We start from the raw sequence: 12,172 nt of genomic DNA, 5'->3' as shown, positions 1-12,172 counted from the left end.
TGCCGGTCACTGGCGATGTTGAAATATCACTCGGTATTAATCGACCAGAATTTGCATACAATAGTTTCTCTATTCGTGCCCGTTCAAATAACGGTCGTGTTACGGGTGACGTCCTGCGAGTGTAAAATTTTAAATGGCGCCCCATCGGCCGACGAATACTTCCCATTTTTGGTTTGGGCTCGAGTGAGAGCACTGTACGTAGGTAGCCGTCGGCACGACTAGTCTACCGGCACTGGGCTGGCTGGACTTCCTCTCTGATGTATCGTAGCTTAATCGGCCCCTTATTCGGGCCCAGGAATATTCGTTTAAGTCTCAAAGGGGTGAGGATCCATAATCGTGCGAAACGCCACATGACTACTATATCCCGAACTTGCTCAGTACGCGCTTGTGGCGCTTCAGGTGGTGGCGGTACCTATTATCCGCCGAACGGGGGAGAATCTTTAGCAGTGCGAGAATCACGATTCACCATCACCATCGGCGATCGCATGAGAAACTGAAGATAGTCAGCATAGAGCCATTGAGATTTCTACGTCTCCGACGAGCAGCAGCGGAGGATGTTCTTAGATAGCCTGACCCGCATAACACCCCACCACGCACACCACCACACCGCCCATTCTATCACCAGGAATCCCAGAGGCGAGCTAGATTTATTCTAGCTCAGTCAGTGTGCAAAGAATGATGGCCTTCAGGTTTCACCGGTCCAACTTCCAAGTAAATATGCACATCACCACTTCGAGTCCCAGGCGCCCAGTTATCATGTATGTACCAGATCCAATCCAGACGCACCTCTAGGCTCTCATCCATGCGTCTCCGCTGTTTGCTACTCAAGGCGTCACTGGCGCATGATTCCGCCGCGGTCTTCCGGCAAAACCAAAGACCAGGACCCCCCCAGGCCGGTCGTTCTATTGTTATCGGATAATAGATATGCTAGGCATCTATTTGGCATCCAGACGCATCCCTCAACGAATCTGACTGGTAGTCTGTATCCGGCAACGCCTGTACCAGCCCACCCCTCCCACCTCCGTCGGCGCCATTCCCAGCCCGAAGTTTCCGTCGACACGACCACCCACACCACAGCAGGCGCCGTTCCGCCCTCTTACTTCTTGTTAGTAAGCCTGGTCACGCCTAATCTCCAGTACCGCACTGCCCTGCCGTGGGAAACCACTCTCCACAGACTGGCGAGGCTCAAAAGCTCTATAACCCCCGATGCCCGTTTCAGAAAATCACAAGATATCACTCGACCGCCGGTACTGCCCGCGGCTTCTTTTTTCTTCGAAAAGGCATCATTGCTACATACCTCGACCCGTGGCGCACCTGCTCTCCGTCTCCACGTTCTGGGGTTTTGGGGTTATGGGGCCGGCGAGGGAGCACGTGGACGCCATGCGGTCAGCGAGCGGGACGATCAAACAGCTTCCCCCCTTGGCAAGCCCAGCAGCGGGCGTACATAGCTGTCACCGCAATAGCGGGACAGCACACCGGCGGTGACACACTGTACTGTGGTTACGGGCGGCTCACGAAAGAAAAAAAGGCTTCAATTCTAGATTTCCATTCCAACACAATACGGTAAAAGTTCATCGAGAATAAGAAAACCCCCGACAACACGCAAGGTCCCTAGGTACAGGGTACGGCGGATATACACACACTGTCTCAAAAGCGTCACTGCAGCCAACGAAAACAATCCCCCGAATACAATCCTCCGAATACCGACCCCAGATTTTACCCCCCCTCCCCCTCCCTCCCTGCATGCCGGAAACCCTCGTTACGCTGCATTCCGGCATCCGCGTCCTGCTCCCGCCGCAGGTGCCAAAAGTGCAAAAAGGCGAAATCAGCAGCCGATTCCATCGAAATATGGGGAGAAAGAGGACCTCCCCCGGAGGAGGCAAAGGCGAGTAACTAGGATGGGAAGGTTATCGCGGCGGTAGGTTCGACGTGGATTTGGCGATGGACTTCCAGTCCCACCGGCCACCCGATTCGGACGTGACCATGTACATACCCGCCGGTTGGGCAGTATTGCATCGGCAGAGATAAGTCCTGGTCGATCCCAGTACCCAGGGACAGTGTTGGAGACCGGTACCCACGGCACCCGGATAGTTCTCGATAGCGGAGCTTGGGGACGGTCGGTTGTACATGGGACCTTTCTTCGCGATTGATGCTGCTGGTGGTTGCGATGTGAAGTATGTATGTGTGCATGTACCTATTTCAACAAAAACAAGTTCCGTTAGCCGTTGATCGACACATGATCGGAGTGGCACGGTGGATTTGCCTCCGCAGCCCACTCTAGACTGTTTAATGCTTGGTATCGCCGCTGGCTGTGCAACGACGGTCCCGGCAGTCCGCCTCGCCGTTACTCCGTCCGCTCTGAGTAGTAGTCTTATCGCGCTGGGGAAACGAGGAGCTGCCTACCTAACTACCCTGGGGAGGCTAACTATCCGGCACACACGCTTTCGCTCATCGCGCCGTCACTCGCTTATGCCGCTCGATTGGCTGTGGACGGCCGCGGTGTTCCGCCCTAGGTATGCTGCGCGGACTGGTTGCCGAACCCAACGCGCAACCTCCATGGACGAGAGTCTCTCGGTGCGCATAACTACGCGAAACGCCACTTCTCGACAGACCTACCCGACGAGAGACGGGATCGCGATGGCCGTACATATGAAATGCACGCAAGCAGAGGCAGTCATTGCATCCAGCAATACGGCAACGAAGAGAGAAGAGAGACCGAGCTAAATTCCCTTCACACCTGCCCCCCCAGCTGCTGGCGGCGGCGGCGAGAGCAATGATGGCCCCACAATGTGGAACATCTTCAGACTCCGGTGGTTTCCCGCGACGACGGGCAACCAAAGATAGTTAAATGTTATGTCACATTCCCCTCGGATTTGAAATCAACCATGCAGAATTCCCGAAACGTTGGAGCATCATGCAGAAGACTCGGTCTTTGTACGGGTACGGACCCGTCGAGCACCGTATGCACCGTACTTCCTATCCTGATGCTGGTTGGGCGGGGAGTGAGGACGGATCTCACCACCATCAGGAATTTTCAGTTCGGGTTGCCGGCGGGCGCCGTGTTTCTCTGGACTTCACTAATGGGTATCCGCATAGTTGGAGTCCTCATGTTATATTCTCGGCTTTATTTGATAGTCGTGGGGAAGGCGTTGTGCATCACACTTCGATCGCAGGATTTCTTTGCTTAGCCCGCTTTACTTCGTTGTGGACAATGGTAACCCTAACCCAAGCGTGTCCCACCAAAGTCCGGCGGTAACGGTGAGGCAGTTAAAAATCAACCAGCGCAGCGGATAGTTCGATCCCCCACCAGCACAACCCCTCGGTAGAAATTCCTCCAGAGTAAAGAGCTGGCCGATCCTCGTAGCTGCAGGATCAAGGTGTTCGGTCCGGACACGATTCAGTGAAATTATTCGTTGCGAGATGTTTGCCGAGGCGACGACGAGACGATGTTGTTTTGGGTGGACCATGGGCGTGTGGGAGAGGGTCTCCAGGTGTCCACAGGATTTGGTGGTGCTTGCTAGAGAGTACGTACACGCGGACGCAAACCTGCGAACACACACATAATGAAAAAAAGAATCCAGGCAGTCAGCTGTAGCAACGATGAAGGGGCCATGGTTCACTCCCGTCCGTTGAAGCGTTCGTCGAACAAAATTGCGCATCTCTGTCTCATATCGCATGGCGCGGCACCTGTTTGTCCGATGTGTGTGGTCCTGCAGCGCACGAAACTGCGACCAGAAATCTTTGGTTGGTTTTGGTTTTGCCAGCTGGCTCGAACTTGTGCCAGGATCGTAGGAATGGCTCCGTTGCCGGTAAAAAAAAATAGCAATGAGAGAGACCAGGAGGCTTCGAGTCTTGCGTCTTTCTGGTTGTTTTGTACATACATATGTCCGACAGCGGCGTTAACGGTCCGTCCGTTGAAGATACCCACTGGCTGCAGTATAATGACACCCCGCAATTACCCCGAACACATACCAGCAACTTTTCCTATTATCATGTTGTGTCGTGTCGTGTCGGGCACTGTTCTTGCCGATGCATGCCGCTTTGTATTCTGAGCTTTCTTTCCATCAGCATCGGGAAGCTTGAGTACGGATGACACCTTACTCGTAGCTATCGGACTTCCTCTGTGGCACATTGCCCGGCCCCGCACTAGCAATGGAAAATAGGTTTGTGGGATTTAGCTGAACGTCTTTAATTCTCCATTTCGATTCCCAAGTAGATTAATCTCGCCAGCACATATTTGCAGCTGACCTGGTTGCTGGACACGCCATCAAGGGGGGAGGGGGGAAGGTGGGGAGGTGACAAAGGGCAGAAGGTGACCCAGCCCACCAACCCCCCTCCGAACCTCCACCTCCATCTTCTCCTCCTCATGGGCTTACTGTTGCTGTCAACCCGATTGTCGGGATTGTGGGGGAAAGTTTGCCACCAAACAGATGATGCGGTAGCCGGAGTACCTACTTCGTTACCCGCCCATCAGGTACATGCCTTCGAGGTCTCTGCGGATCGTTGGATGGATACGTTGTCCGGTATCGAGTTATAGAGTGTTCGATTACCCAACCCTTTACTCCCACCACTTACACGTCACTTGCAGCCAAAGAGGTAGTTAATGGGTTTGCGCCGGATTCACTGGAACTTCGATTGGGTATGCCATGCCCCTCGCCAAGACGTCACCGTCGAGGGATCGGGAACACCTCGAAGATAGCGCCTGTGCACCGTCTGCACTTACGCAGCCGAATGCATTTGCAAACTTGGAGATTTCGATATAATCACCTACTCCGGATATCTTCCCTTTACCCCCCCTGCTACAGAATATGCAAAAAACTAAAGATTCAATTCATCCCAAACTATGGCAGATATCAACACCGAGACACGAGCGAGCGAGCGGGGAGATGCTGAGTTTGGTCCATAGGAGGACCATCAGTCGGATCCTCGTCGGCCCGGCCAGTGCACAGTGCCGTTCTGTAGGAGATTGGATTTGGGGCTACACACCTGCAATGCAGTCTCAGCATGCCCACTCGCCGTTGATCGGACTCACGAGTCACGATCCGATGCACTCCCGCTGCATCCCATGGAGTTTTCATGACTCCAAGCCTCCCTGGAACAGCTTGGTCATATGGCCACTTTTTTTTTCGAATAGCCAGCCGTGGTCCAGTTCGAATTGCCTCACTGCTCGGTCTGGACCACCGTTCATCTGACACCGCCCGCGAATATTTCCCCTCCCCTTCCACCTCCCACCATGGCTAGCGATGACTGATGTGACGTGTATTTGCACGGACCGAGTGGACGATTGCAGATGAATATGTCGAAAGCCAGCTGGCCGGTTGTGAGTAATAATGGCATACAATCGTAAACCTGTTTTGTTTTTTCCTTTTTTCTTGGAGAGGGGGGGAGGGTTGGAGCGCCACATACACCGGTGCCCGCTGCACCTCGGGCCTTCAATCCGCCGCCTAGAACCGAACCACCGCACAGCAATCGCTCCCGGTTACGCGCTACCCACGCCGCAGGTCCTAAATGGATGAAAACTAGAAGTTTTGGAACATAAGGTTGCAAAAAAACCCCCACCAGGGAATAAGGTGACTAGTGTATAACTGAAGGGTAGAGAGGTGCTGCCTAGTCTTGGGCGTGTAATAGTGCCGAGCTTGAGTGCCACGCCGGGAGAGGTCCCAGGCTAGATAGTCTAGAAAGTAATAGAGACTCGATCCACGATCGTCGAGGTGGTGTGGCGCGAAAGCGTGCGTACACCAACAGCCGGTTGGATGTTTGAAGGATTGGGGACAATCAGAGTCGGCCTCTGGTCAAAACATATGCCGACTGGCTAGCCGATTCAGTGTCACGGGCTTTCGATGGTCCGCTGTAGCGTTTCCCCGTGATCACTCCGCAACCGGCCTTGCGGGCCAGTTCCAATTCCACTCAAGCTCGGCTGAAGGAAAGGTGAAACGGCACCCCACGTCGACAATCCCCACATAAGCTCGGTCGTGACTGGCCGTCTCGCAAGGCGAGCCAGTATGATTTTTCGGCAGTAACTCCTCATCCAGCCGTGGGTGCCTTCAGATCGGAATGCACAGTCAGAGCACGATCGGAGAGATTGGTATGTACGGAATTGCCGGTGCTGTGCTTGTATCTAGCTATCCCTAATTTTCCGCCGTTTCGTCACTGATTCGCTTGGCTGTGGTGGTGTGGCTGGACGATGTGTGGCAGTGTGCATGTGTGGCTGCAGCCAAAAACACTTGTCCCCCCAAAACCATCGGTTTTTTTCGATCCATCACCACAGCAGCCACAGGAGCGATGGATTATTCGGGAGAACACCATGGCCAAGAGCACTGCCTTCCTTTGTTGTTGCGAAATTCGCAGGCATTTTCCGTGTTCTCGCGATCGCCGCATACTTCGCTAGTATTCAACCCAGTGGCAGCGGACTGGTCCATGTGTGCATGATCGTTTGAAGTTGTGCTTTACTATCAGCATCACCGGAAGATACCTGGTCGGTGGCGTCCCCATCGCGCGATGATACGTATTAGCCCTGCCCCTGCGAATATCAAATGCCATCAGCAGAATTCCTGGAAAAACGTGCGATCCAATCAGAGGGTCAATGTGGCACTTAGTCATCGCATTCGAAGAAGGTGGAACTATTCTGAGCCAATCCCTCTTTTTCCATGAGAACGGACAACGAGCATATGTACTTAAGGATCTTCGTTCGTCGAATAGTCCCGCCCGTTCTGCAGTTGCTGCCTGCATGGTCCGGAGTGGACAACGATTCCACCTATTTATTTCGTTTCTCGCCGCCCAAAGCCGAATGTTGTTGAAGGCAACACCATAGCACAGATAGAGCTGGACGTATCATCAATGATGAGGCCTTCATCGTCCATCGGCCCGGCGGATGACGGCATCGTGGGAAAAGAACCACGGCGTAATATTCCTCGCGCCTGTGAGCCTTGTAGGCAGCGCAAAGTAAAAGTAAGTGTCACCTGCGTACCATGGTACGGAGTTTTCCCCCGTGATTAGCATTTCGGGTTAGCTGACATGACCTGTACCAAGTGTGATGGGAAAAGGTCTGAACGCCCGGTTTTTTCCTGGCAACTCTGCCGTACCCTTCGACAACTCTGCCGTACCCTCCGATAACCAGATCCACCCCAGACTCAGGAGTCACGATCCCCGCGTCTGAAGGTTTCTGATGCGCGGTCGGAAAAGGAGGAAAGATCAAAAACGATTACTGACTTTATGGAGCAGACCGATATGTGGACACTGTACGGACTACAAAGTAGACTGCTTCTATGGCGGAACAAAGAAGGAAGCGATCGCGAAGTATACCGACCTCCGCCAACCCATCGCTTTCGAATCTCCGGTTGCTGGACTTGGGTTGCTGGCCGTCGGCCTACGAGCGGAAGGCTGATATTTTTCGTAGGAGACTGCATGACCTTGAGATCCGGGTCAAAACATATACGACACTCCTTCAAGGCCTTCATCGGTTTGCGGACACCAGTAGTCAGCTTGCCATCCAAAACGCTCTGGCTTCGGTACTTACTCCCCTCGGTCTTGTAAATTCTTCATACAATTCAACGACTGCTGATACCTTCAGAATCTCGATTGTTCGATTTCACCAGCGTTGGCCGCCTATTCCGTTCCACCTGGACTCCGTGGCCCCGCTTCCGTTTCTGATACCGAGTCGGAAACGTCGCCCGAGTTTATCGCATCCCCTTCTCGAGACGCCGTCGCGGACGGTTATGACGGCAATGCTAACGACCTACTCGGCTATATGGGGAAAGGAAGCGGGATCGCGCTGCTTCGCCGAGTAGAGTGGGAACTCAGCAATGATAAACAGACTAGTGAGAACTTGGACCTCAAAATGCACCATCGATGTAAGTAATTAGACCGACCACAAGAGAGAAGAGGTCGTTTCTCACCCCACGTCAAGGCAGCGCATATCATCTTGACACCGATGTTTCCCAATGGACGGATCAGATCGACCCTTTCTTCGTCCCGAGCAAACCAACAGCCCATAAACTAATCTCGGTTTACCTCACGACCGTCCATCCCCTGTTTCCCATCATATGGAAGCAGTCCCTCGTCGATGATGTCGAAAAGATCTATGGATTTATCATGAATCCAACCATCTCGATGGCAAACTGCAATTGGACCACGCTCAACCTAGTATTCGCCATCGGTCAGACCTTCGTAAGCCTTTTAGGAGAAGACGAGCCAGGGGACATCGACCATACCAACTATTTCATGAGAGCTCGGGTCCTGGGAGCCTTGGATGGAGTTTCTGGGATCGCAACAGCCACTTTGGAGCAGTTGCAAGCTTGGGCCTTGACCAGTATGTATTTACTGGCGAGCCAACATACGAACAAGTATGTTTCCCCTCCTCGATCATCGTTGCTAACGGTCGCCATGCTGATGCAAACCCAGAGCCTGGAACATCACTGGTCTGGCTGTTCGAATGGCGTACGGAATAGGACTGGTAAGTATCCCCGGATGGCGCACGTGGTTCCGACCGAAAGATAACCCAGGTGCAGCATGTTAAGCTAGATTCTCCGGACGTAGCCATCTTCGAACAAGAGTTGCGTCTGCGTGTATGGCACTCCCTCTGCTATCTCGACTCGGTGCTGTACCTGGCCACAGGACGGCCGTCCGCCATCCAGGAACGTGCGTGCAACGCTCCAGTCCCGCGAATGCTCCGAACAACTACCGTCGGAGGGCCAGAAGAGATCGATCCTACAACACCAGATCCATACATGGTGGCTTGCACGAGCCTGTCGGCAATCACGGCGGAGACCATGGCACGCCTGTACTCGCCCCGATCAGAGTTCCAAGGAGGCGACAATCTGGAAAACCTGCGTAGGGATATCGAACTGCTCGATTGCTTCCTCCAGAGGTGGAAAAAGGATCTCCCCGAGTCGCTCGATTTCCAGAAATCGCAAACGGATCAGGTTTTCATCCATCAGGTATGCCACACTCTTGGAACAGAGGAAGACTGAACGGCTTGACTGATTCCCAAAACTTCCTGGAACAGAGAATCGACCTTGCACTTCGCTACCACAACACGATGATGGTCCTGAATCGCCCGTGTCTTCGTCGGCCAGATCACGATCGATACCTGGGAATCCCACCGACGTTCAAGGAATTCGTCAAAGAATCAGCCGTCAGCTGCCTCGAGTCGGCTCACCAGATAATCACCCTAATCGTGCACGGACTTGCAGCCGATCCGACCAATCCGATGAGATTGGGCCCCTGGTGGTGTATCCTACACACTGCGGTGTCCGCCGCAGCGGTGATCCTGTTGGAGTTGGCGTACCGCGCCGCACACGTCCCCGAGCATTGCGATGCCATGTTCGACGACGCCTCCAACCTGATCTCGTGGCTAGATGCCATATCGTTTCAGGGGAAGAACGAAGGTGCAGAAAGGTGTTGCGACGAGTTATCGGAACTCTTGAGACAGATTGCTCCTCGGGTGAACCGCCGGTTCGAAGGTCCAGTGAACGGTCAACGCCGAAGAAGTAAGGCTGCTGCTGCCTCTTCGCAGGGTTCGCAACTGCAGGATGGCCGCATCGGTGACAGTGATGTGCTGAAGCAATACTTTCCCGCGCCGAATTTCCTGCATGAGCCGGGAAGCTCGGGCTATCTGCCGCCATTTACTAAAGGTTGAGGTGAACGGAGGGGTGGTGATGCCGGAGGGTGTTTTGAGTGGGGGGTGGGGCTGTTTGCATTTCGCCTGTCGTGTTTCTGGAGCTCTTGTCATTCTTCCAGTTAAGTTCCTTGCGAGTCGTTCTTCTTTCTTTTGATGCTTGTTGCCTTCTTTCTGCAGTGTCGATGTCAAAAAATTAGTCAGCGGACTGTTCCTCAGCTGTTTCTCCCTCCCCCATTCCCCCCCCCTTTACACGAGAACGTGCATCAGTGGCTCCCAACCCGTAGCGGTCGCCTAAACGTCTTCAGACTTGCGTTTGCATGAGTGCCCTTTGCCAAGGTAAAGGATCCGGGTGTTGCTCAGGTCGCTAGGGGAAAGGCCAGATTTGCAACGGACACTCGCATATATACTTTAGTTGACGCATCGGCTTCGCGAACAAAGTCTCTCCCTAGGCTTCTAGCGCTCGCGGCTTCCGGAGTTTCTCAAGAACCATGAGAACCCAACCAACTCGAGGCGTTCGTCAAGCTGCCGGTAGCCGGTTGCCGGTTGGTATTAGCTCCCAGTAAATGGCTGTGCTGCATGGTGGCCATCATACACCATACCACCGATTGCGAGAATCGGCAACCGGCTTCAAGCTTCCATCAGTCTCTTTACACCCCGAACGATACCATAGCGGTGAGGTATGTACCTGAAGACGGTCCAGTACAGCTTGTTGACATTCCATATGGCCACCCGGCAGCCTTTCTCCAGCCTGCGAGGCAACTGGACGGTGGAGGGTGGGAACCCAGGACCGGATATGACGACAGATGGGCAATGTGGTATCGACCACCGACAGCATCGGAGAACCGCCAGATCGACATACACCGTCAAGCAGCATTCGTTCCTTGTGAGGTCTCGAGCGGGCGGGTCGGCGGGCGGGTGGGCGGGTGGGTCGGACGGGACGATCACGGAACGGTTTGACGATGGTTAGGCGATGGCTTCCAGGAAAAAAGACTGAAATGCCCAGCAAGCGGTTTGGCAAGCAGGCAGTCGCTCCCAAAGGAACCCTGGTTAGACGTTTAGCAGGGCACCGCCTCGCTAAAGTAACAGATGTGGCTTTCTCATCGTTTTCCGCCGCAGGTGGCTAAAGGACGCTGAAATGAGTAAGAGTCTCCGCCCCCAAATTATTAATTTTTTTTTGCTGAAATGGCTGAGCGAGGCCAAGCAGGCTTTGGGTTGTAGGTTGACGGCGGGGCTCCGACGACCGGCTTCGGTTTTCTTTTCGCTGCCACTACCGACACAACGCCGACGATAAGCCATTCAGGGATGCCCTCCCTCTTTGCGAAGAACAAGAGAGGTGGGTGGTGGGGGGAAGATGGGGGTGGGGGGAGATGGGGGGCGGAAGGGAGAGAGAGACAGTGGTTGCTGGCGAAGGGTAGGAGCTGGGGGAGCATTTGTTTATTAAGTAAGTGCCCATGTGGGTGGCCAATTGCTGGATTATTCCGCTCACTTTGTTGCTTTGGGTCACGCTCCCCCCCAGCCCTGGCCCGCCAGTGCAAACGCAAAGTTCGCAGATGGCTAGGTGCAGTGGCGCCTAACGTATCGCGATCGACGCTGGACACTTACGGGAAGTCCCTAGTCCTCTCCTATTTGTGGCTTGCAGCAATCGCAGACTCCGGAGTGCCCACTGCTCCGGAGTCCGCAGAAAGGTCACGGCTTCGCGGTTGGTTGGCCGTGCTTTCTGCAGGACTTTCGGTGAGAGGCAATACAACTCCCCTGATGCCACAGCAATCTGCCCCCCTCGCTAGGGTGACCTCGACTGACCGGTAGCACAGACGTCGGCACGTCGGAGAAGCTTTGGCTTCGTTGAGGGGGGAGCTCTCACGAGATTTCACACGAACGGATGGGACTGTAGGGTGCATTTCGGCGAACTCCAGAGACGTCTCTTCTCCACCAACTCGCCTCCCTATGTCGACGTGGCAGGGCCGCTTCAGCCACCACCACCTCCACCTCCTCCGGTCACCCCGCTTCCTCGCAGCGCGCGCGCTCGGAACCTGTGACTCCTCCGCATATGTGGTTAATTTGAGCCAAGACACCCAAGAGATACATAGGTCGTTATTGTTGTTGTTGTTGCGTGGGGGCTTAGGTGTGCCATCGCAAGGGTGCCGAGTGTCCAAAATCTGCAATACGAATAGCAATCAGTTCTCAATATCCGATGGAATTCCGTAGCATGCGGGGTCTCTGCTTACCTCATATGCAAAGTGACAACTTTTCCCGCCTGCAAAGTATCTTACCATCACTCGGCGATTCACCGAGATGATAGACACAAAAAAATGGCGTGCGCCATGAACAGATTGGAGCAGTAAATCCAACTCAGTATTTAGAGCTCATTCCGAGCAGCCGGTTGGCTACGCGCAGGGCCTTTAACTGGCATATGTATTAGCAACCACTTCCTTACACTCCGGATTACTCTTAGATGACCCCCTCTCGCTGTCGTGAAAGAGTGGTAGGTATTCGACCTACCATACAGCTCAGGTTGCGTATGTACTTCGGGAGAATTCTTGTGACTTGACGGAG

General features: G+C 54.0%; 3 protein-coding genes across 3 annotated transcripts; 2 read left to right on the top strand and 1 right to left on the bottom strand.

The window, feature by feature from the left end:
• Positions 1-3,304: 3,304 nt before the first annotated feature.
• Positions 3,305-4,120, top strand: BZA05DRAFT_134508 (uncharacterized protein). Its single transcript, XM_051478829.1, has 2 exons — positions 3,305-3,524; positions 3,575-4,120. The coding sequence occupies exons 1-2, from the start codon at positions 3,421-3,423 to the stop codon at positions 4,050-4,052; spliced, it is 582 nt and encodes a 193-aa protein (XP_051336914.1). The 5' UTR covers positions 3,305-3,420; the 3' UTR covers positions 4,053-4,120.
• A 3,045-nt stretch (positions 4,121-7,165) lies between these two features.
• BZA05DRAFT_341531 (fungal-specific transcription factor domain-containing protein) lies at positions 7,166-9,637 on the top strand (the record flags this gene model as incomplete). Its single annotated transcript, XM_051481005.1, has 7 exons — positions 7,166-7,296; positions 7,397-7,508; positions 7,571-7,817; positions 7,856-8,342; positions 8,401-8,452; positions 8,508-8,866; positions 8,965-9,637. The coding sequence occupies 7 exons, from the start codon at positions 7,166-7,168 to the stop codon at positions 9,635-9,637; spliced, it is 2,061 nt and encodes a 686-aa protein (XP_051336913.1).
• Positions 9,638-11,209: 1,572 nt separating this feature from the next.
• Positions 11,210-12,172, bottom strand: BZA05DRAFT_134292 (uncharacterized protein). The gene is made up of 3 exons (XM_051478828.1): positions 12,119-12,172; positions 11,845-12,022; positions 11,210-11,775 (listed from the first exon to the last, which is right to left on the bottom strand). The coding sequence occupies exons 2-3, from the start codon at positions 11,890-11,892 to the stop codon at positions 11,242-11,244; spliced, it is 582 nt and encodes a 193-aa protein (XP_051336912.1). The 5' UTR covers positions 11,893-12,022; positions 12,119-12,172; the 3' UTR covers positions 11,210-11,241.

The sequence above is a fragment of the Tricharina praecox genome (genome assembly GCF_024521635.1).
Source record: "Tricharina praecox strain CBS 144465 chromosome Unknown BZA05scaffold_23, whole genome shotgun sequence".
Lineage (NCBI taxonomy): Eukaryota > Fungi > Ascomycota > Pezizomycetes > Pezizales > Pyronemataceae > Tricharina > Tricharina praecox.
Note: the sequence above shows the minus strand (reverse complement) of the source record. Positions and strands in the feature narration are given on the sequence as shown.